This window comes from Pollachius pollachius (assembly GCF_949987615.1).
Source record: "Pollachius pollachius genome assembly, chromosome: 8".
Taxonomy (NCBI): domain Eukaryota; kingdom Metazoa; phylum Chordata; class Actinopteri; order Gadiformes; family Gadidae; genus Pollachius; species Pollachius pollachius.
Genome location: NC_136941.1, coordinates 24,800,892 through 24,825,843, shown reverse-complemented (window position 1 = coordinate 24,825,843; position 24,952 = coordinate 24,800,892). Strand labels below are relative to the sequence as shown.

Here is a 24,952-nt window from a genome sequence, read left to right as displayed (position 1 = left end):
GAGCAAAGTCGATACCAACAGACGGTTACAACGTCAGTCAATAGTTAAGTATGTGATATGATGGTTCATTCTTTTATATAGAGTAAAACGTTCATGTTCCGCCATGTTCATGCACGTCACTAGTAAACCATACGTCACCAACTGGGCAACTCTGTTATCATAATCTGGCCCAAGTTGCCGAACGGAGGTAGAATCATAAGGGCGTCATGAGGTGTCGTTCACAAGAACTTTCCGACGTCGCGAAAATGGTTTCCCCGTAATTTCCAGCGATGTGAACGCACCATATATGGAGGCTAGCAGTGGATGCTGGCCAATAGAGAGCACTAGAAGAGGCTGGCCAATAGAGAGCACTAATGGAGGCCGGCCAATAGAGAGCAATAGAGGAGGCCGGCAAATAGATAGCGCTAGTGGAAGCCACCCAATAGAGAGCCCTAGGGCACCTCCATTGCGTGCGTGTGCGTGCGTGTGTGTGGATGATGGCTGGTTGAAGCAGCCTCACCTGGTGGACTCTGATTGGATTCTGGGGCTGGGGGAAGATTGCACACCTGTTGCACATTGAGTGATCAGTGAGCACAGGTTAAACCATCACCACACGCGCTCAGGCAGAGCTCCTGTATGGCAGCATGGAACGCCAGGCCACGGATCATTTGCGGCCAACCTTATCTATAAGAGATATGAACGTCAACTGCCTGTGTCCTCGATATGAAGCAGCCCAATCGAAGTCCCCCAGGTGATGTGCAGCATGAACACAATAACGTGTAAAAAATAAATATAGATACATATATATAAATCATTATGTTGGGAGTGAAATGTGCGGTCCTGTTCATCCCCTCCCTCACAATGTCTCTGCCTGGGGCGAAAGAATTATCATTCAGTCCAATTGCTAGCCAGTACATTTGGCAAACCAGCATACTTTAATTAATGATTGCTAACCCAGTCAGTGGCGGTGGAGTAGGGACACTTGACGTTATTGACATTGATGAACGCCTTAGTTAAGGACACTCCGTTTCAGTGTCCGAAAGTTCAATAAGCTCTCTCTCCAAAATCTGTTTGAGATGAAAACTTAGTGAGGAAACTAGGTCAAAAGAACTGGGGGCATGTCAACCTGAAGATCAGATCCTACAGAGGGGTCTGAGGGCGGAGCAGCACGTGTGTTGGCTGGACCCCCAACCGCCCCCAGCGCAGGATGCTACGGTAATTATTTATGTTTATAAACGTAATAACGTAACTAAATCGAAAATGAAAAGGTAAATACAGATATCCTTGACCAAAAGTGAAGCCTTGGCAAACCATTTATGCAAAATATCTAAACATAGTATTGGTACTGTAGTGAAACAGGCAGACTTCTGTTCTGTATAGAATCCAAACTCCTGTAGGGGCCTGGAGGAATGGGAGCAGGAGCCGTAACGAGGGAAGCCGGGTCCTGCTCCCATTCCGGGTCTTCTAGCAGGGTTAAGAATAGGACCAACAGGGCTCAGTTATACACAACAGGTACAGGAACCAAACAGACAGTACAGCATGCAGCAATGTAGAAGGTACTCAACTAGAAAAAAAAAACAAAGAGCCTAGAAAATAAGTCAGAGGGGAGAAGGTATGAACACGTAATCACTTTTATTTACGATTAATAAGTGTCTTAGTTGAAACATCGATTGAGCGAATCTAAATGATATATTTTCGCAATATTATTAATCATTTATATTCGTGGTGTTGTTTTAGGGTCCTGTCAATCAAATGATCAACACTCCAGTCCAAGTGGTGGCAGTAATGCGCTGAGAAGATAGATGTCAACCGGCAAAAAAACAAAGAGGAATCAGATGAGACGCTACTTGGCTGGCATAAGCATTTAGAGAGTGATGTTGAAGGGAGTTAAGGGTTCTTAGACACAAAGCCACTGAATGTTTTAGGGAAGAAACGCAATTCTGTCCGGAAGCCCTGAAGCAAACTCCGCCCCCTTTCCTTATAAAGCGACGTAAACACGGCGCACAGGTGACGTCATCTACATGTGCCAAATAGAAACCGGCGGGACTATTCCTATCTAACTGTACATTTAATCAAAAGATTTATTGCGTCGTGTACCACGAACAAGGTAAAGTAGTACCATGACCGTCAGTTCTTCCTGGAGTCGTAGCATGTGCTCATAAGAGCTGCTCCGCAGCAGGTTGTGGAGGAGTTACTGTTCTTTCTCTCGTTAGGATGGTCTTTTTAAAGAGGATGCATTGGATTTGAAACGGCCTGTAGGTTGACTCATTCCGGTTTCGGTCCAGCAGTGTGCGGGAGAGATGACGCAGAGGAAGAGCTCGGGCAAACGGGTAGGCCCCCTGAACAACGTCTGCACACCGGTTCCGTGTAGGCCGTACTCCAGCCCACAGCGGACATGCTCCAGCCATTGGCATGCTTGTCTCCCAACAGAGTCCCGTCTACCTTCATAGGAAGTGGTCGGAAATACCGGGATGCTTGTATTATACAGAAGTTTTTACTTTGTTCTAACGTGTTGCCGTTTGTTTCCAAAGTGGCTCTTTGAGGCCTTTTTTAAGTGACGGATGGTCGGACCCTACGGAGTGAGATGGTCTCTCTCCGTCCTTCGGAGTGAGACGGGTCTCTCCTCTACGGAGTGAGACGGGTCCCTCCTTGGGAGTGAGATGGGTCTCTCCGTTGGAGTGAGACGGGTCTCTCTCCGTGGAGTGAGACGGGTCTCTCTCCCAAGGAGGGACCCGTCTCACTCCCAAGGAGGGACCCGTCTCACTCCCAAGGAGGGACCCGTCTCACTCCCAAGGAGAGAGACCCGTCTCACTCCAACGGAGAGACCCTACGGAGTGAGATGGAGCGAGATGGTCTCTCCGTCCTTCGGAGTGAGACGGGTCTCTCTCCGTGGGGGTGAGATGGGTCTCTCCTACGGAGTGAGACGGTCTCTCTCTGTTGGAGTGAAACGGGTTTCTCTCCTACGGAGTGAGACGGGTCTCTCTCCGTGGGGGTGAGACGGGTCTCAGTGCTTATGGCCGTACGGTGATGTCGCCCCTGACCTGTCGTCCCGTGCTTCAGAGCTCTGCTGCGGTGGAGGAGGAAGATGACGATTCAAGATTCACCCAACCCAGCACCTCCCAGGTCCAGAAAGGGATGGAGAAACTCACCAAATCTCAGATCGATCAAAAGGTGACGCGCGCAATATGTATATGATACTATTTTGTTGGCCTTTTTATTGTTTTTCTAACGGTTGTTTCCTGCGGCCCTAAAGACCACGGAGCTGGTTCAGTATTTCCTCGTGAAAGACCAGAAGAAGATTCCCGTCCGTCGTGCAGGTACGACGTCTCTGTGACCATGAGTTTAATATCTTTTGATGTGAAGCTGTTCACAAACAGGCTTGTGTTTCATGTACCGATGGCTTCTTCTCTCCTCCTTTCCTTCTATGTAGACATTGTCAAGAATGTTCTGAAAGAATATAAGAATGTATTCCAAGAGATCATGAATAGAGCGCAACAACGCTTAGAGCAGGTTGGTTGGAGCTGAAACAATTTGCCATCAAAACCATTTTTGTTTAGAACATTGTGACCCACAGTGCACCTCGTTTGGACGTGACGCATTGTATTACTCTCTTGGACAGGTTTTGGGGTTCAAGGTGGTAGAAATAGATGCCAAGAACCATGTATATATCCTGATCAACAAGCTGGAGCCAACGGAAGTGGAGCAGATGTGAGTGTTGGCCGTGCCTCTGCACTTATTGCTTTCCTTTCCTCAGGCGGTGATGAGTGCCTGTTGGACTGAAAGGGTCCTGTTTGCATTCCTCTTTTGTAGGAGCAGCAATCCAAAGACGGGTTTGCTCTTTGTAATCCTGAGTCTTGTGTACATGAAGGGGGGAGTCATTCCAGAAGGTGAGGCTCCAGTGTTCACCTCCCATATCTTAACACTAGGCTAACCTTGATCGCTGACTAAACAACTAAGTCAATCTGCTCTTAAATAAACACGTTTTGTTTTATGCAGGCCTTGTCTGGAATACATTAAAAAAGATGCAGGTTGATCTCAGGTAAGACGGAGTGTGTGGACTAACATTTCCTTGTTTTTCTATGAGATTATTTGAATTATGCCAATGACATTGTTCTGCTTTAGGGAAAGGCACCCAGAGTTTGGTGATGTGAAGAAATTGGTCACAGATGAGTTTGTGCGTCAAAGGTAAGGCTGTTTCCATAAAATCTTTCTCCTAATCCCCTTTAAGGTCAAAAGTATTGTCAAAATATTTTTTTAAAGATGGGTATTAAACGCAGGCCACCCTTTAATGCTTGAATGCTTTTGAAGTGGCAGTGTCTTGGTGTTGCCTCCACTGAATAAAGTCCTGTGTGCTCTTTGTCTCCCCCCCCCAGCCTCACTTCACACTGTATTGCATGTAGCTCAACAGACTATGACGCTTGTTTGGGGACCTGAAGGTTGTGCGTTCGAATCCCATTGGTGTGATCAGAGCCGGTTTCTCTCAGACCATAGATCCAGGTTTATACCACACCAAAGAACAGAAGGAGAACAGAGTTTGGCGTGTTCAGTAGAGTTGGTGGAACAGAGCTGCTCTGTACATCTCCGTACATTTAGAGACATTGGTTCACAGGACACATCCTGTGCGCCTCTACTGATGGCCACAGGGCCAGTGTGGGCTGTGTTTGGCTTGGGTTATTTCAAATAGCCTTTTTTTAAGTTTTAATTCAACTTCTGATTGTTGGATGCAAGTGCATCAGCTGTTATAACTCAGGGGGTTTAAGGAATTGTAACTGACGTTTCCACCGTGCAAAAAGTGTTCTCTGAACTGCATCTATAGGTATCTATACTCCTTGGCATGTTCCACTTTCTTTTCTGGGAACATTTGCATTCACACCATGGCCACCAGTTGCCATGGTGAATAATCCCCTGGGATGGAACATTTGCATTTCACACCTTGGGTCACCAGGTTCGACTGCTCAACGTCTTGCCTTGTATTCATGGGACAGTGTCTTCCTCTAAACCCCTGCCCATTGGTCCACACACACTGGACCAATTTGGTCCAGTGTGTTGGTGAAATATATTTTCATAAATAACATTAATTATATTTCTATTTTATTATTGCTGCTTATTTTGTGTTTCATAATTGGATTTTAAAGTTTTCCGATACCGAGAAAAGTGTCGGAAATTCCTCCGATACTGCCTAAATTGCAGTATCGTGTATCCGCGCGTATGCAAGATCCATGTGCTGATCGGATACCATCACATGACTATCTAATTTGCTACACACGCAGGGAACCTCACAAACACTACGGTGTTATCCTGCATTCGTTCATGGCTGGTCGCGTAGCTCGAACGCGAGCGTGCGTTCGAGCTACCAAGTCAGAAAGACATGGATGCTCACGCTAAACTGCATGAATACAAATGTATTAAATGTAAACTATCAAATTCTGAATTTTTGTTTTTTTCTAAAGAAAGTGGACAGATACATTGTCAGCTGTCATCTAGACACTGCCTCCGCCTCGCGTTTGAGAACATTATATTCTATAATATCACGGCCAAAAACTGTGCGCCTCCGGAATATTATGCACAGAATTGCAACCCTTTAGTTGCGACAGTTTCTAAGCACTCTCTACAAATTCCGTGATTTTGTTATTCGTCAGACACCTTATATCCAAACCATTTCCTTACTTTGGTCTTTATCTTACAAACAAGCTCCTCGGAGCCGCTTGTGCCGGTGGACTCTATGTTTCGCGATTTCAAAATGTGACGTGAGTGGAAGGGGGGCAGATACTGTGTGTGAGCCGGAGGCAGAGCGGGAGAGATGTAAGCAGAGTTACGAAATAGCAGGCGCGGTTCGAAACTGCTGTTATTTGGAACAAATGTGCTGTAATCTCAACGCAAATTAAATTATATCGATGTTGACGATGTCGTCTCGTTCCATATCGCGTTTGAAAAAAAAAAATCGATATATTTTAAATAACGATATATCGCCCAGCCCTAGATGCTATATCATTATAAACTCGATATCGGCCGATTCTCAAGTTCAGGAATGGGTGTCGGGTGCCCTGGGAGTTTGGGGGGGCCACAGTGTCTCCATCATGTATCCAGATATTTGTGGATGTATGGCTCTCCATGCGGTGTCCCTGATGCATATCTGAATGCTGGTGCCCCAGGTACCTGGAGTATACGAAGGTCCCCCACACGGAGCCAGTGAAGTTCGAGTTCACCTGGGGCCAACGGGCCGAGGTCGAAGTGTCCAAGCTCAAAATCCTGGAGTTCCTCGGTGAGGTGGGTGTGTTTTTGGTCACTCGTACTTTCAAAGAGAATTCCTCCAAGTAAAAAATGCAACTTATAGTTCATTGATTAAGCATCTGAGTTGATCAGTCAGTTTGATACTTTTACTTGGGTGGCATATAGTTTGGGGAAAGGTCACTGAGTTGCAGTTAACGACCTGTGCTCAGAATTGCAGCAACAGCCAATCCACTTGTAGGCTAAACGGTGAAGATAGTCGTCTGCTGCCCTTTCCCTTGTCCATTCAAAGTGTTGCCCATATTTATTGAGCAACAGTTGTTTTAGTCCCGTGACCCCTCTGGTCTTCGGGACACTAGCCTCTGCTGGATCCCAGATCAATGGAACATGAGCGGTCTGTCTGTGACGTCAACGCACGTTTCAGGTCGACTCTGAGAATGTATTGGTGGAGGTCAGCGGGGGCTGTTGCTCTGTCATTAAATGTCCTTTAACCTGGGAACATGTCTGTGTCCTAGCTTCATGGCCAGCAACCTCAACGCTGGAGTCAGCAGTACAAGGACGCCAGCAGCCAGGGGTCCTCCACGGCCCCCTCGCCCAGTACCAGCTCCCAGAGGTGACTCCAAGCAGCCAGGAGACCTGCTCCCTGTCCCCAGCTCCCTGTCCCCAGCTCCCTGTCCCCAGCTCCCTGTCCCCAGCTCCCTGTCCCCAGCTCCCTGTCCCCAGCTCCCTGTCCCCAGCTCCCTGTCCCCAGCTCCCTGTCCCCAGCTCCCTGTCCCCAGCTCCCTGTCCCCAGCTCCCTGTCCCCAGCTCCCTGTCCCCAGCTCCCTGTCCCCAGCTCCCTGTCCCCAGCTCCCTGCCCCCAGCTCCCTGCTCCCTGCCCCCAGCTCCCTGCCCCCAGCTCCCTGCCCCCAGCTCCCTGCCCCCAGCTCCCTGCCCCCAGCTCCCTGCCCCCAGCTCCCTGCTCCCTGCCCCCAGCTCCCAGCTCCCTGCCCCCAGCTCCCTGCCCCCAGCTCCCTGTCCCCAGCTCCCTGCCCCCAGCTCCCTGCCCCCAGCTCCCTGCCCCCAGCTCCCTGCCCCCAGCTCCCTGCCCCCAGCTCCCTGTCCCCAGCTCCCTGTCCCCAGCTCCCTGTCCCCAGCTCCCTGTCCCCAGCTCCCTGTCCCCAGCTCCCTGTCCCCAGCTCCCTGTCCCCAGCTCCCTGTCCCCAGCTCCCTGTCCCCAGCTCCCTGCCCCCAGCTCCCTGTCTCCAGCTCCCTGTCCCCAGCTCCCTGCCCCCAGCTCCCTGCTCCCAACCAGAGATTTCCACAGACGCCCTTTGTGGTGGTTATTTCAGGCACAACCAAAGAATCAATTGGTCACGCTGAATGTTATAAGGCATTTTAAAAAAAATGCCTCAAAAAAGGCGTTTTATTAGTTCAAGGTGCCAGTTGTACATATCATTTTTCATAAAATAAACCCTACTTGTGTATCTTTGCCTCAGTGATTGCTTTTAGTTTTTGTCACACACACACAAGGCATTGTTGCACAGTACTGACCACATTTAAACACAATGCCACACAATAGGAGGCTTGGCACACACTCAAAATGATCACTTATGAATCTAAGACGCATTTCATTGAAGTGAGCACGTGATGACGGAGGTCTACATCCTACTTGGTTGTGCACTTGACGACTACTTGGAAGAGCTGTGATCACGTGTTACAAACCAATGGGTATTAAGGACAGCATCTTGAAGATCACCTCTCAACGACACTGACCCGCTCTAGTCTTAGTCTAGGGTTCAGATTCACAGCTGAACAAGTTTACATGTAAATATTCTTAAGGATTCCTTTAAATTGCCTCTTGGGAAACCCAAGATAAACCTGATCAGATATTCAGCTGCATTCAATATTGCATACATTAATTACACACTATTAACAAGTGCCACATTTGAACAATTCAGTGTAAGATTGAGGATTTGTTAAACCAACTGAGCTAAGGTTAAGGAAAATGGCTTAAGTGAGGTAAGACAGTGGGTCCACAGTAAGCGTAGCTAGGCTAGACAGCGTCTTGGTGCATAGTGTTATGTTCTTTTGACGTGAGGCACACAGTGGTGTTGGGCAGTAGAAGGCCAACTTCCCCTACAAGTTTGATCCGCAGGGGACGGTGCTTTCTCTAGTTAATTTGTATGATTTAAATTATAGCTGTGTTGTACCTCCTCACCCACAGATCAACTTTCGGACCACTTCATATTATGGATCCTCTTGGAATGCACCTTTTTGTTCTTGTATACTCCCTTGTGATTTAAGTTGTATTTTCAACTGAACAGAAATTCTTTTTTTTGTATAAATTGAACCAAAATGTCAGCTGTTCTGACGGTTTCAAATCATGGGATGTGGGTCACTGTATTGGAAAACAGGAGTGAACTAAGTGAGGATGAGAGCGGATGGAGATAATTGTGATGGATTTAGAGTATGCAAACAATATTGCTGGTATTCTGACCTGTGTGCCGCAAAGTGACCATGTCTTATTGCTACACAGGAAGCGGCCTTCTGGCCAGAGTACAGCATTATAAAGTGCGTTGCAAGAAGGCTGCCCTACTGTAATGTCTCAAAGTAGTTCACATTGGACTTTACTAACATGGCAACGCTTGCAATAACTTATTAAAGAAAAAGGCTCTCGTTCCGTCTTCTTTCTCTGCTTCCCCATGTCCGTCTAGATGTGGTCGGGTACGGTCTCCAGAGCCTCCTCTGGGTCGCGGTCCACCTCCACGTTCTGGAGCAAAAGAGACAAGGCAGCCGTGAACACACTTGGCTATGGTGGTGGTTGAGGAGCATGCTGAAGACCTGTCCTTACAAAGAGAGCGAGAGACAGCCAGAACCTGTTGTGTCACACTCACTGACAGCGGCGTAGGAATGAGGTTAACATTGGGGGGGACACATATCGGAAACCTGACAGATCCGTTAATGGTTTGAACAGAAATATGTCATAAATTAACTACACTGAAAAAATTCACAAATATATTTTATTCTACTAAAAATATACATTTGTAAATGTAAAGGAAAACACATTTTGAATGGCAGTAATGAACTGATAAATATCAAATCAATTCTTTAATCGCTCAATCATCCAGTTTTTTAGAATAAGAAGCGGCAACAAGACGCTGTTTTGCGCTTTCAAAATAAAATAAAATATTTTTCTCCCCCGAGTATAATTTTTAGGTGGGACAGGTGCGCCTGTCTCCAATATTGGAGGGGACACGTCCCCTCCGTCCCCCCCGGTTCCTACGCCCTTGCTCACTGACTCACCTGTGATGAGAGAAGGACCTCAAACTCTGTGTAAACAGATTCATCCGCACTGGACACAATGATTGTACATGTCCTCCATATTTTAACTGCTGTGTATTAAGATTGTATCTTTAATTTATCGGTTTATAGGAGGTACTGGAGTAATATCCCGCATTTTATATATTGAGTATTTAATAGTGTAATATCTGATATGCATATATTTTGTATATATAACGTTTTTATATTTTGACTTCTGTATTTTCATCCGCTTTCATCCAGACAGACAGACAGACAGACAGACAGACAGACAGACAGGAGGGAGAGAGATGGGGGCGGAGCTGTTCCTCACCTCTGGTCGATCCCGGTGGGTGTTCACAGCCTCTATGTTGAGGAACAATGACTCCACTTTACAACCTGACGGGTCAAAGTCCTTAGATTAGGATGAGATGCACATGTGACTCATAGGCTAAGGCAAGGGAAACAGGTCAAAGTATGGATTGGGCAACACTGGTGTTGGTGAAGGTAAGGGAGCCAGCGCTGACCGTAGGCGACGGGAGTGAGCTTCAGGACCGTGTGCAGAGGACACTTGAGATAGGGCAGCTCACCTGAGGGACAGGTGGATACACAACAACCTTCATATTGAACCAAAGCAACATACCCTAGGGTTAACCGCAGTCAGCAAGCCTTCAGGGAACACCTTAGCTGGTGTGTCAACCTTGAGCTTGTGGAGAGGTGGGATATAGTGTGTTTAACACTGTCTCAGTGAGTAACAGTGATCTATGAATGCCAGATGGTGGATACTATAACTTATTATCCTTACCAATAACATGATGCATACGTTCTTAACATTGGCCCCAGTATGAATCAAACACATGGCAATTCATAGTAATTCCCTTCTCCTCCAGTTCAGCTGGATATGATAACAGATTCCCAGGCATTGGAGGATGTTAGCGTCTGTTGGTCTTACTAGCACTCTTGTCAAGGAAGTAGGCCAGCAGGCAGCGCATGACGGCCTGATGACAGATCACTAGAACGTTCTCCTGCCTCTCCAGCTCCATGATGACTGGCTCCAGGCGCTGCACCAGGTCTTCGTAGGACTGTAATCAACCCATTAAGTAAACCTTGCAACACGTAAACAGGTTTCATCGCTTGTTCAAACATATATTGACACAGGTTCACCGCAAGAGACTTAAACCGTGTCATTATACTCCCCACACAGGTTCTTGTGTGGAGAGAGTGTGACAGTGGTGTTAAGGGCTTTTTGTGGTCCCACGTTCCCGCAACGCAAGGGGGTTACGGACCCCTTACGTCCTCGCGGACCCTCCTTGCGTCCACCGCAAGGGCCGGACGTGCACCTCCCAAAAACCCTACCCTTCCATCGAGGCGACGCAGCAGCAAGGGCTGCGATTGGTCCGCTAACTAAAACCCGACGCAGAACCATAAGCATTCACGTGGTTCACGTGGTCATTGCGTGGCGGGAACGTGGGACCATAACAAGGCCTTTACAGTTGTGTTCAGGCTGGTTGTAAGCCCGTGGTCAGACAGCCTTACCTCTCCTTTGGGATAGCGGTAGCGGTACTTGTCTTGGTCCCTCAGGGCAAACTCCTCCGGGTAATGCTCTTGGATCTCTTCATACGTCATATCTTCACACACACCCTGAGCGAGCACAGTGACAGACGAAAACCTGCTTGTCATTTTATTCCTATAACGCCACGTGATCTTGTTCTCTGCTCATCTCGAAGCGAACGTTAAATGGAACGCAATGCAGCAGTTCCCAGAAGCGTCACGGACAAACCCGACAGCCTGCTGAAACACACGCCGACGTAAGGACTCACCGCGTCTATCTCATTGAGGGCCTTCCACTGCTCGTACGGGACCCCCAGGGCCTCGGCCGTCTGGATGGTCCTCTTCATGTGGCTGGTCCACACCTTCAGGTCGTTGATGTTCTGGCCCTGCATGTAGGTGCACAGGGCGCTGGCAAACTGTCAGGCCCGAACAGCAGGGAGGAGTTATTAGGGGGACACACAGAGAGACACTTTCCGAACACACTTTCTGAACGTGGGGACCCGCCCTAGACGTGGTCCGGCCAGGGCCCTTACCCCGGCGCCACGCGGCGACAGCCCCGAGTCGCCCCCGATGCGTCCCAGCAGGTTGAGCTCGCTCTCCCCGTGGCGGCTCAGGTAGATGGAGCGCGGCGTGACGTGGATGTTCATGAGGTAGTACACGATCCGGCTCTGGATGTGGTCCTGAACGTGGTTCACCAGGTACCTTCTGCCCACGTTGAAGATCTTGATGTAGGACAGGTTTCTGTTGGACCAAAAATGCAAGAAGCGCGTACAATCAGTGCCATGACGCGCAACATACAACACGTAGGAGGGGTGGCTATGCAGTCTAGGTGAACTCTGAAATAGTCTACATGTGGGCCTATTGGCATTCAGCTGGAATACGAAGACTATTGCCATTGTGCTGGCCTCCCCCGCATCCTCATCATAGTGGATCTAAAAGGCTGGCTCATCTTCAAACCACTAATTAGGTATGGGGTTAGTGATCCTGTGTGTTGAGAGGGTCCCGAAAGGTCACCTGTCCCGGTCGTCGTCCAGGGGGGTGTAGGAGAGCTTGTAGCAATCGATCCTCTTCAGGAAGTCTGCCACGGCCTCCTCTTTGTCACAGTCCACGTAGTCCGGACTGCTCAGCTTCACTTGCTGCGTGGGAGAGGAAGAGTCAAGGACAGATCGGATTGTAGCTTATTGTCGCCACAGTTGAAGGCTGTTCTCTCCAATCTCTCAAATGTATATCTTTCTGATATCCGCTTTGAAAATAAAAAAATGAAATATTTTTTTATTATATTTATAAATTGTACATGCATTTTATATTTAAGTTTATTAGGGTTTAATAAGGGAAGTGAAATCTTTTGCTGCCAAAAGCAACAGGACAGCAATCTAATGTGTTTTTGGAAAACCAAAGGAGAAATAGAAGCAGGCCATCTGGTAGCAGACAATAGTCATTGAGACTCCAGGGTCAAGGTCAATTGATTGTAATTTTGGCAAAATCAAAAGCATGCTAGTAATGTCCTATAGAAAGGCATGACCTAGGACATGACGCTAACAAACCCTGACTCAAAGATGTCTGACACCCCAGCGCCATGATAAGCAACGTGTAGATGACATTGAGGATGATAACCTTGCTCAAGCTCTTCCACTTCTTCATGTACCTAACACTGACACAAAGGATGTGAAATGGATCCAGTTTACTCATGGTCTGCGGACGGAGGCTGGATCTTGCTGTGCCTAGCTGCGTGCTCAGCTGTTTAATAGCCAGCGTCCCCCCCTGAGTGAGCTCTGTCTGCCAGAGGCCCCGCTGTGTCCCCGTTCCCTCCAATCTGCTGCAGCCATAACAACCAGACCCCCCTGGGTCCTGGCTCACAGCAGCACCTCAAGGTGTGACCGTCCACCACACACGTCACACACGTGAGACACACTCACTGACTTACTTTAATGTTCTCAGCGATGATTTGAGGATCTTCACATATCGACTCAACAAAGAAAACCTGCAGAAATAGGAGAGGAGAAACAGACCTCTCGGAAACGATGACACAAACGAGGACATGGTATCAATCAGGGACAGGAGATAGATCAATGCTATAATCATCACGACATGTCTAATCCACAAAAGCAGCTTTGACTTCCTTTAACCACCTCCATGCGGCACAGAGATGCTCAGGCATGATCTTGTAATGAAAGTCAAGAGGCCGACAACATGCAATACAAAGCTACAGCAGCAGAAGAGGCTGGACGTGACAGTTTGAACAATCTTGCTATGAATATATTGATCCAATTTAATCCGCTGTGAACTAATACACTAAAGCCTGATACTGTTATAGTGTTACGGTCAAGAAAGCCAAGTTGATATTGGGAAATCATTAACCTCACTGTCTAAAATATTCTTGGAAATTATGCTTCAAAATGATTTTTGTTAAATGAAGGGTCGGCTATTATTTAGAAGTGTTTTTTGCTGTATTAGTTTATTATCCTTACATCCCTACAGCAATCAATAAATCAAATGCTCTAACAAAATCTTTCCGGTGGCTGTGGCTGTCACAGGCACGTAACAAGCTCGTACAATCAATTCCTTCGGCCCTAATGAAATGATTGGAAGGCTGACTTGTCCGTCTACCTGCCTGCATGCGAGCACTCTGCCGTGAACTCATTGCACCTTACAGAAGTCTTCCACAAGGCTAAGGAGACCTTTGGTTACAGCTAGCTAGCTACTCTCATATTTTAAGGGAATGGCTTTAAAGGGAGGCCTGAAGGGAGGGGGGGGGGTTAATTTGGGATCTCTCTCTTCTTTCCTACCTTACCTTTAAACAATAGCATTAATTAAAATATGTTTGAAAACCTTGTATCCATTCTCCTTGGCGAAGCTGAGGATGACCTCTCTGCGCTCTTGGGTGGTGTTGGTCGCGTCAAACACCTGAAGGGAGACAAAAAAACGGCCATGGAACCGCTGGCACATGTCCAGATCTGATGCTGAAGGAACAACTGCTGCCTTTGGTCACATGTCGATATCCTGTGGGACTATACGTTGCCTTACCCTTACTCTAGGCAACCAACTAACATGTAACAAAACCATCAGACCTCTCAAAACATTCTGCAGCGGCTTCTTAACACAGCGATTATGACCGTACAGAAGAGAGCGATGGGAAAGAAGGGCATACAGCATGGGGTACGGTAATGCTGTGTATAGTTTAGTGGGTTGACAAACTATACGTACTTACCGCTACCTGCCCTTCTTGTCTGTTAAAGTAGGAGCACACATCTTTCAGGGCCGAGATGGCACAGGCTCTGAAGGAAAGGAACATATTGGATCTTTTTCAGATAGACAGTCATAATAAGACTAAGAGACTAAGACTAAAAGACTATGCCCTGGTTAGTAAAAGAGCAGAACTATGATTAGTGTTATAAGGAACACCTAATTTAGTACTAATGTTTACACATTTAAGTAAGGCATAAATTCCAAGACCATATGGAATCTATCATGTTCATATTTCTCAAGAAGCGGCCAATCCATTGATTTTCCCATACTTGCGTATCTTCATGGCCTCTTCATTGTCGGGTTTGAAGAATTCATAACTGTTGTAGGAACGTGTTGCATCTCTTCTATACTGCCCTACATTGAACACTGAGCAACAATACAGATATTTTTACAACAGTTAGTTACCAGTTATAATCTACTTTCATGTAATCAGCACACAAAACTGAAAAATATCCTTCATGACTGAAAGGGTAGTGTACGGAAGAGGATTAGGACCACATTCAAAATTCAGAGATAAGATTCAGAACTCTGACATTATTCTCAGAATTCTAAATTGATCTGATCATAATCCCACGCTACTTTACGAAGTCATCAAAGTATGTATTTTGTTGTCGTTAAACACATCAAGAAATCATGTTAAACAAAGTATGAATATGTTAACCATGACTGTGCAGTAGGCCAACAGGTTTTGGCCAGTAACCCTAACCATAACCCTAACCCTATAGTTTTTGCTAAATAAAATACGTAATATCAGAGTAAAAGATATCAATCTATTTTTGACATTATAACATTTTTTGTTAGTTAATTCCCATGTCATGGTAAGATATTCAATGAATGCCAAAATACATTTTTAAAGATTTTTTCTTTGACTTTCAATGCTGTTTTAAAATGAGCCCAGCGTGTTGTGTAACATCTTGTCACCAAGTTTGACCCAGTCAGATGATGAGCTCTACCCTTCTGGATGTGTGCTCACGAAGCTACAGGACATGTAGAGAAAGAAACTCTGTTCCTCTGAGGAGATTGTAAATCCCTTGAGTTTCAGCGCAACACAAGCGCTGAAGATGCAGACTCATGCTCCCTTTGCGCTTATGACCTGTTTATGATTTATTGCATGGTGGCAGTAAGATCCGTTCAGAGTCTACCTTTAGATTTGAGTGACAGTGAAAGCTTGTGTTCCCAGGAGCCAGACTGTACTTTTCAACCATGGTGAATACCTCTGGTGGGAACCCCGATCCAGTTGAGGTATCTGGTGAGCTTCTTTGAGATGTAGGTCTTCCCCCGGGCGGGTAAGCCCACCAGTACAATCATGGTGGGGGAGTTGGTGAACTGAGGCACGGACGCTGAAACACAGAAGAGCAAGAGAGAGAGGAGGACATTTTTACATTGCCTCATTTATCTGATTTCCATTGATAACATGTCAGTGTTGTTATGGCAATGTAATCAATGTGAATAACACACACACACACACACACACACACACAAACACACACACACAAACACACAAAACACACACACATACATACACACACACACAGACACACACACACACAGACACACAAACGCACACACACACACAAACACACACAAACACACACATACAGGCATATGTGGTTTACGAGACCAATCTTGCAAATTCATGCGTGGCGGTGGTTTATGAGACCACACCTAACGCAGCATCTGCCGAACTTAAAAGACATATCAAAAATTTTCATTTTATCTGCAGAACACAAATCTGACTTCAAAATCATAATTTCTCTTTTAGAAAAATATGTGACATTTCACAGGCTTACGGGGTCAGACAAATTGTGGTTTGTGAAACCGACAGTGTTTATGAGGCCTGTTTACATATAACACACAAACACAAACCAGGTTATGGTATAAGAGGACTGACCAACATTACAAGGCCTGTTGACATGTAACACACAAAAACAAACCAGGTAATGGTATAAGAGGACTGACCAACATTACAAGGTCTACAAGAATATAATACTATATTTAATCTCTTAAAAACCCTTTTTAAGATCCACTCCAATCCTCCTTTTTAGCTATTTTCACTCTCAATGGCCTTTAAATTGTTGTTATGAAGTTTTAAGCCTAGATAATAAAACCTGTGCCATTTTCCAAGACTCTCCTTCTGCAGAGGGCCAGTTGCTCATTAGCAATGCGACTCTGAGTCGTGGGCGGAGGTGGTGCTGCTGCTCTGCACCCTCCCCCTCACACGCCACATCTCAACCGAGGAAAAAAAAAAAAAGTTAGTAGCAAGTTTAGCATATTTTACAAGTCAAAGCAATCTGTACCCTGCATCCAATGCTCTCTGCTGCTGTCCCCCTCACAGGGGAGCCTTCTAGTCAGTACAAAGATTACATGCAAAACTGCAAGTTTTTAGTATCGCATGAAAGAATTTACTCTTCAGGTTAAGAGAATATACAAATAAATCTGAGTTAGATTGATAATCGGATCACAAATGAATGAATGAATGACAACCATTACTTCCTCAACTTGAGGAGAAACCAGACGCTGACGGTACATGTGCAGCTCATCATGCGCTGATTGTTTGCATTATTTATTCATTTCAAGATTATGACAGAGAATAGCTGCGTTATACGCCAATCTATTGTTTGACCTTTTGTTTACTCTAAGCAGCACTTGTTAGGGAATTCCATCATCATTCCATCATTAAGATGCACTGGGTCCAACTCGGCTTTGCAGTCATGGCAAGGCCACACCAAACATTGGGTGTAGACACAGAGATATTGCTAAGCAGTGAGTCTGCTCCTTTTGGGGAAAACAGGAGTCATTCTGATAGCATTGCTAAAGCAGCCGCACTCAGATATGTGTTTGACTGTTTTCCCTGAGCGGGGTAAAGTTAACTGGAGTCAGAGGTTTGATATTATGTTGGATGGAGGACAAAGGTCCTGAGTAGACTAAATTCTGACATTATCTGTGTGGTGGTTTCCCCAGAGGACAGACACTTCAGAAATGAAAGGAGCATCAGAAAATAACGTGTACTGATCATTCATTCACGTCTCCTTGATCAAGTAAATATACCTTTTCAACGCAAGACATCCTGGACTCCCGTCTACTCTCTCCACTGACATATGGGGCTGCATGATTAAAATCTCTAACAGCACGTAAAAAAAGTAATTGTAATTGTGCTTCTTGAATGGATTGTTTATTTCTTCTTATTGTTTATGGACGCTGCGATGCAGTATTCGTATTTTTCCTTTATGATTTGTTAAGGTTATGAACCTGAAACTGAACCTCCTTCTAAATTAACAAATTCAATTAAGAAAAGGAAAAGGAACTGAGTTGTCTGCGCGTCATCTGTTGTTTTCTAGGACTTTCAAGTTTGGCATGTTGAGGAAGAGTAACAAACACAATCTGTTGTATGACACCATAGATATATTCTAAAAAGACAACACGAAAAATGGAGTGCAAATGCAGCAGTTGTTGGTGTTGGAGCCTTACTCAACCATAAAAATGTGGTAGACGTTAGAGGTGGATGTTTTGGGCCGATATCCGATACCAATCACAAGGTCTATTTAAAGCCTTCAATTTTTTGTGTAGCATTACATATTGATGTATCTATTCTTAAGAACATTAACTATCACAATTAAGAGATTTCAATTTCAAAAAATTTATTCCATCGGGGTAATGTGCAACATTGAACATATTAATATATAAAAAAAACATTAAACATTAAAAACACTAAACGTAATAATATATGATAACAATCAAGAACTGAACAAGTTGAACAACGCTGGCTATGTAGATATGGTTACTTAATTTGGAAGGCGGCGGCGCTTAAATGTCAGCCCCTTGTTTCTAACAAAGTCCCTAATATTTTGGATCGTTCTTTTTTTTAGTGCTGGCTAACATTCTTTGCAGAGGGAACACTCTTTGTTGGAGGCCAAATGGCCTTTAATTACATGAGACTTGAAGTGTCTCATCACAGCATTTTCTTCTGCTTTTGTCCATGGTCTTCGTGTATTGGCTTTAGGGACTGAAAACAAACAAGATGACATAATTGTTTGTTAGTATGGCTGACTACATTTGATGATGACCTTTCTCTATAGGCCTAGAAACTGCCGAAGGTTACGCACTGGAAATTATAAACTTGATATGTATTAAAATTCAACTTGATCGTACCCTTAAGTACAGGAAGGAGTCTGTCACCTTCAGGAGTGTCCATGTCTGAAAAATATGCAACAGGAGAGCATAGTAGATGCATTTTAATAAATAGTATCTGTTGTTCAATTTTGTAATGCAATATATTGAACATTATTTACAGTTGGTTATTTTTACTGTAAATATGTTCGACATTATTGAGGACAAGAAACCTGGCCCAGAGAGCAAGTTCAATAACACTAACTTCCAACATCAGCTGATCAAAAAAATAACGTCACGTTTTACAATGGGGTAACTGAGTTACAAACGCAATCTTTGTTTGAATCTACTCTGACACAGTGTATTGACAAACCTTTTTGAGCAAGATTGTGGGAGACACAAAATCTGACCACAATTGACCATAAACTACTGAAACTGACCCTTAAAATGCCCTAAAACTGAAAAAAAGGAAATGAATAAGATTAAAGCTTATTTTGATTTGGAAGCCTTTACGAATTGGCTCCAATGCAAACACAACTCTTCCTATCAATAAATAAATAAATAACAGTGAATGAAAACAAGCGTAATAAAAAAAGTAAAATTATTAGATGAAAATTAGATATTATGATAGAAAATGACAATCATGAGGAAAGAAGGGGATATTCATAAGATCTGCTAACTCACTCATCAAATATCATCTCAACATTACTGTACAGATTCAAATATTTGCTGTTTTTCCTCAATGAGATGAAGGCATTACTTGATGTAAACAGTGTGAAATTTGATCCTAAAACTGCTTTTGTCAAAAGCTAATATTTAAAGTCATACAAAACTGATGTGACATACTGTATTTTACTGTATGACCTTGTATGCCTAACTCTGTCCTTATAAACCATCACTGGGCCACACACAAATACACACACAAGTCTTTGTACTAAAGAATTGGTTACACTGTTTCACTGTTGTCCTCATATGCCAAACACTGGCCTCAAACACCATGATCATGCAAACACAAAAAACACACAAGCCATACTGAATCCTAGTCACATACGGAAGCAGTATTTTGCATTGTTTCAGGCCATTTTAAAGCACTTCCTTTGTTTGAATCTACTCTGACACAGTGTATTCATTGACAAAACTTTTTGAGCAAGATTGTGGGAGACACAAAATCTGACCACAATTGACCATAAACTACTGAAACTGACTCTTAAAATGCCCTAAAACTGAAAAAAATTAAATGAATAAGATTAAAGCTTATTGTGATTTGGAAGCCTTTACGAATTGGCTAAAATGCAAACACAACTCTTCCTATCAATAAATAAATAAATAAATAACAGGTAATGAAAACGAGCGTAATAAAAAAAGTAAAATTATTAGATGAAAATGAGATATTATGATAGAAAATGACAATCATGAGGAAAGAAGGTGATATTCATAAGATCTGCTAACTCACTCATCAAATATCATCTCATCATTACTGTACAGATTCAAATATTTGCTGTTTTTCCTCAATGAGAAAAGGCATTTCTTGATGAAAACGTTGTGAAATTTGATCCTAAATCTGCTTTTGTCAAAAGCCAATATTTAAAGTCATACAAAACTGATGTGACATACTGTATTTTACTGTATGACCTTGTATGCCTAACTCTGTCCTTATAAACCATCACTGGGCCACACACAAACACACACACAAGTCTTTGTACTAAAGAATTGGTTACACTGTTTCACTGTTGTCCTCATATGCCAAACACTGGCCTCAAACACCATGATCATGCAAACACAAAAAACACACAAGCCATACTGAATACTAGTCACATACGGAAGCAGTATTTTGCATTGTTTCAGGCCATTTTAAAGCACTTCCTTTGTTTGAATCTACTCTGACACAGTGTATTCATTGACAAACCTTTTTGAGCAAGATTGTGGGAGACACAAAATCTGACCACAATTGACCATAAACTACTGAAACTGACTCTTAAAATGCCCTAAAACTGAAAAAAATTAAATGAATAAGATTAAAGCTTATTGTGATTTGGAAGCCTTTACGAATTGGCTAAAATGCAAACACAACTCTTCCTATCAATAAATAAATAAATAAATAAATAACAGGTAATGAAAACGAGCGTAATAAAAAAAGTAAAATTATTAGATGAAAATGAGATATTATGATAGAAAATGACAATCATGAGGAAAGAAGGTGATATTCATAAGATCTGCTAACTCACTCATCAAATATCATCTCATCATTACTGTACAGATTCAAATATTTGCTGTTTTTCCTCAATGAGAAAAGGCATTTCTTGATGAAAACGTTGTGAAATTTGATCCTAAATCTGCTTTTGTCAAAAGCCAATATTTAAAGTCATACAAAACTGATGTGACATACTGTATTTTACTGTATGACCTTGTATGCCTAACTCTGTCCTTATAAACCATCACTGGGCCACACACAAACACACACACAAGTCTTTGTACTAAAGAATTGGTTACACTGTTTCACTGTTGTCCTCATATGCCAAACACTGGCCTCAAACACCATGATCATGCAAACACAAAAAACACACAAGCCATACTGAATCCTAGTCACATACGGAAGCAGTATTTTGCATTGTTTCAGGCCATTTTAAAGCACTTCCTTTGTTTGAATCTACTCTGACACAGTGTATTCATTGACAAACCTTTTTGAGCAAGATTGTGGGAGACACAAAATCTGACCACAATTGACCATAAACTACTGAAACTGACTCTTAAAATGCCCTAAAACTGAAAAAAATTAAATGCATAAGATTAAAGCTTATTGTGATTTGGAAGCCTTTACGAATTGGCTCCAATGCAAACACAACTCTTCCTATCAATAAATAAATAAATAAATAACAGGTAATGAAAACGAGCGTAATAAAAAAAGTAAAATTATTAGATGAAAATGAGATATTATGATAGAAAATGACAATCATGAGGAAAGAAGGTGATATTCATAAGATCTGCTAACTCACTCATCAAATATCATCTCATCATTACTGTACAGATTCAAATATTTGCTGTTTTTCCTCAATGAGAAAAGGCATTTCTTGATGAAAACGTTGTGAAATTTGATCCTAAATCTGCTTTTGTCAAAAGCCAATATTTAAAGTCATACAAAACTGATGTGACATACTGTATTTTACTGTATGACCTTGTATGCCTAACTCTGTCCTTGTAAACCATCACTGGGCCACACACAAACACACACACAAGTCTTTGTACTAAAGAATTGGTTACACTGTTTCACTGTTGTCCTCATATGCCAAACACTGGCCTCAAACACCATGATCATGCAAACACAAAAAACACACAAGCCATACTGAATCCTAGTCACATACGGAAGCAGTATTTTGCATTGTTTCAGGCCATTTTAAAGCACTTCCTTTGTTTGAATCTACTCTGACACAGTGTATTCATTGACAAACCTTTTTGAGCAAGATTGTGGGAGACACAAAATCTGACCACAATTGACCATAAACTACTGAAACTGACTCTTAAAATGCCCTAAAACTGACCAAAAACTGAAAAAAAGGAAATTAATAAAATTAAAGCTTATTGTGATTTGGGGGCTTTGAGAGACAAGACATCAGACATGGTCAAATCTCAAATCAAACCCTTACAGTACGCAATACATACAGGGTTTAAAGCAAAAGCTTACCTTTGATGGGGCTGATGTATCTCGAGACACACAACGCGCTGTCCTTCTTCTGCCTTACTTGATGTTGTGCTGCACAAATCGGGTCTATTCTGCCTCGCCTCACTGCAAAATATTGTTTCAAGTTAGTCCTTACAAATATATAGCATTATCAGAACTCATTTTAGCTGTGGCCTAAAAAAGTATTGTTAGTCACCGACACAGCTTAAAGATGTACTGAACTGAAATTTGAGTTTAGTTTAGTTTAGTTGATATAACAGATGTATTGTCTGCCTTCTCAATGGTACAATAACTAAAAAGTGCTGAACTTGCTAAAAGGGATTAAATTGTACGGTGAAAGGGGTGTAAGTGTTGATTATGTTGGATTTCAACAATCAGCTACGTCACTGGCGTGGTAACCTACTCCTACTCTGTGGCTCTAGCAGCCATAGCAGGTAATGAGTCAGGCTCTGAGGCTCGCTGAAATGGCTACGGAAAATCAAACAACCAGTTTCACAGGAGGATCATCTTATTGCAGTCCCCCTGGTTGCATTAATGAATTATAAAGGGCCAAGGGAGCTGGGGTAATCATACATTTCCACAGGGTACCTTTGAATCGGAAACCAGCCCTTGGCTGGCAGCGTTAAAACTGACTAACCCTCCGATGTCAATCAGCCCCTGTCATGTCAATCTCCACAAGCTAGCACTCCAACCATAAAGTGTATAAACTATTACTCAGACGATATCACAGATCTATGTTTCCAAGCTGCTAATTAAACCACGGGGGGGGGGGGGGGTCAGTAAACAGAAGTTCCACAAATGTCCCTTTCTACTCACCCTGTTGTTCACTGACTAGCCGATTGCTGATGCACAGGGAGTTAAACTCTAAGAAGTAGTTTCATAGTAAGATTTATCTGTGCAATATCCATCAGGGCAATATCCATCAACATCCACCAGAAAGTAAACCTCCAACATCCACCTAAAGTAAACGTGACACTCGTGAATCCGCCTCGCATATACGCTCATCCGCGAGTGTATCTCCCAAAGTGCATCTAACATGTCTTTCGGGTCCCGTCCACCCGGGGACGATTTTTTTGTGAAACTATGTCTTTAATAACCATGTTATTAGGCAGATAATAAACCATGTTATTTCATAGGTCCATGGTCCCAGGGTGCTATGGGACCTATGCGGTTTCGTGTTAGGATTCATGTGGACGCCTGAAGCTACGGTAGAGTTGCGTTGAAAGTTACAGGGTTTTTTTTGTATTATTTTTGTAGCTCTAAATACAGCCCCTTGGTCAATTGAATTACTAGTTGTACATTAAAAAGTATTTCTACTCAATCTAAAAGGTTAAACAACTACTATCTCCTCCTCGACTTGAATGTTTTTATAAAGCACGCAGGTGCGCGCAGGCTTGACTCGCTGTTTTTTGTGGAGAACCAGCGCCTTGAATATGTAGGTACTACAGCGTTTGCACAGCTCGCTGCGTTTCCGCAATGAGTCGGTCTTTACGGAGAAATTCCTGAAACGCATCGAAGGAAAACGGAGGGGGAATGATCGTTTTAGCCTTGTTACTTGGTTGCTATTTATGGGGCGCGCCAGTGTCTCCGCTCGGACGTCCCTTGGAGAGAACATGGCCACTTCCAAAACCTCTCTCTCGCCGCACAGCATCCGAAATACCCTATGCATGGTTATGCAACCTAATCCCACCATTAGATGGTCACGGTTGACCAGGACCTCTCGGCAGCAGACCGATTCAATGGCAGTGTCCATGCTCCGGCAGCACCCACCCTCAATCAAATTATTGCTCTGACTCAGTCTGTTGTTTTAGAAATCGGTCGCTTTTAGCGATAAAAACAGAATACAATCCCGATCTAAAACCGGTACAAAGCTCGTTTATATGCCCAAAATACAGCTGAAATCATAGCTATAACCATAACTTCATATCAAACTTCATGAAGCAGCTCATAAACGATAATTCGGGATTATAGAGCACCAATATTTTATGCAAACAACACAACCTACCCCTCGAATAAAAGCGCAGATTACAGAGTAGGCCTAGAGTGTGTAGTTATCAGATAACTCCCTAAGGTCTTTGAGTAACCTGTTAGCTAGCAACCAGCATGAACATTAATTCATGCTGGCAATAAGATAAGATAAGGCAAGATAGAAGAGCAGCAATAAGAAGAAGAATAGAGAACAATAAATAATAAGTACAAAAAACTTACTTTTTCAAGTTCATCCCGCTCGCTTGTCCGGCTGGTCCACACTGCAAGCCTGCGTTGTGTATATTTTCCCGCGTTGTGTATATTTCCCGCGTTGTGTATATTTTCGCGGGAAGTTGTGTATGTTTTCGCGGGAGTGTGTGTACTTTGCAATGTCACTTGCAGCCTGAGGTGGCGCTGTCGGACACACACGTCCTGGTCTCACAAACACGTCCTGCCTTGTGAGACCAATTTGTGTGAACCTCAGAAAGGCAGGGGGTGGGCCATAAAAGTAAAACAACTATATTAACTCATAACACTAGAAACTATGTAATCACACATATCTTCAAAATGACTGAAACAATTAATATTCAATAATTATAACAATATAAAGTTTTAGGTTTACGAGACCATCAAAATTGGTTCCATAACCCGATTGGTCTCGTAATGCTGGTGAGTAAACCTGAAAATTGGTCTTGTAAACCATGTATGCCTACTCACAACACACACACACACACAAACACACACACAAACACACAACACACACACACACACACACACACACGCACACACACACACATACACACACTTGATCTCTGGGGTGAACAGCCTGGTGCTCAGTGGCCCAGTCAGGGTCACTGTGTCTCAGTCAGCCTACGCGCTCCAGTACACGTCCACAAACTGACCGTGGACACTGAGCTG

At 43.6% G+C, this 24,952-nt stretch overlaps 2 protein-coding genes across 5 annotated transcripts in view; one reads left to right on the top strand and one right to left on the bottom strand.

Annotated features, from left to right (window-relative positions):
- The first annotated feature begins 1,851 nt into the window (after positions 1 to 1,851).
- On the top strand, positions 1,852 to 7,061 carry ndnl2 (necdin-like 2). 4 transcript variants are annotated; one of them, XM_079741812.1, is made up of 11 exons: positions 1,852 to 2,086; positions 2,268 to 2,309; positions 3,040 to 3,150; positions 3,233 to 3,296; positions 3,410 to 3,489; positions 3,599 to 3,687; positions 3,790 to 3,866; positions 3,976 to 4,018; positions 4,102 to 4,164; positions 6,132 to 6,246; positions 6,723 to 7,061. In XM_079741812.1, exons 2-11 carry the CDS (start codon positions 2,280 to 2,282, stop codon positions 6,822 to 6,824), a joined length of 774 nt encoding a protein of 257 aa, XP_079597938.1. In that variant the 5' UTR covers positions 1,852 to 2,086; positions 2,268 to 2,279; the 3' UTR covers positions 6,825 to 7,061. The 4 variants fall into 4 exon arrangements, with proteins under 4 accessions (XP_079597938.1, XP_079597939.1, XP_079597937.1 ...); XM_079741813.1 differs by having other exon boundaries at positions 2,265 to 2,309; XM_079741811.1 differs by having other exon boundaries at positions 2,193 to 2,309.
- A 207-nt stretch (positions 7,062 to 7,268) lies between these two features.
- Positions 7,269 to 24,952, bottom strand: part of LOC307079306 (6-phosphofructo-2-kinase/fructose-2,6-bisphosphatase-like) — a 20,933-nt gene continuing 3,249 nt past the window's right edge. Inside the window, exons 2-14 of the mRNA XM_079741558.1 lie at positions 15,498 to 15,623; positions 14,553 to 14,649; positions 14,246 to 14,312; positions 13,867 to 13,941; positions 12,962 to 13,018; positions 12,052 to 12,173; positions 11,571 to 11,778; positions 11,307 to 11,453; positions 11,023 to 11,127; positions 10,439 to 10,568; positions 10,014 to 10,076; positions 9,821 to 9,885; positions 7,269 to 8,959 (exon numbers count right to left, since the gene is read on the bottom strand). Coding sequence (XP_079597684.1) covers positions 8,900 to 8,959; positions 9,821 to 9,885; positions 10,014 to 10,076; positions 10,439 to 10,568; positions 11,023 to 11,127; positions 11,307 to 11,453; positions 11,571 to 11,778; positions 12,052 to 12,173; positions 12,962 to 13,018; positions 13,867 to 13,941; positions 14,246 to 14,312; positions 14,553 to 14,649; positions 15,498 to 15,623 — 1,322 coding nt within the window. The 3' untranslated portion in view covers positions 7,269 to 8,899. The remainder of the gene's footprint in view (positions 8,960 to 9,820; positions 9,886 to 10,013; positions 10,077 to 10,438; positions 10,569 to 11,022; positions 11,128 to 11,306; positions 11,454 to 11,570; positions 11,779 to 12,051; positions 12,174 to 12,961; positions 13,019 to 13,866; positions 13,942 to 14,245; positions 14,313 to 14,552; positions 14,650 to 15,497; positions 15,624 to 24,952) is intronic.

What these genes read in the sequence shown, in the direction of transcription:
- ndnl2 (XM_079741812.1), top strand. Translation starts at nt 2,280, where the DNA reads ATGACGCAGAGGAAGAGCTCGGGCAAACGG. An exon ending in CCAACGGAAGTGGAGCAGAT is followed by an intron (nt 3,688 to 3,789) that starts GTGAGTGTTGGC and finishes CCTCTTTTGTAG; the next exon opens with GAGCAGCAATCCAAAGACGG. An exon ending in AAGATGCAGGTTGATCTCAG is followed by an intron (nt 4,019 to 4,101) that starts GTAAGACGGAGT and finishes GTTCTGCTTTAG; the next exon opens with GGAAAGGCACCCAGAGTTTG.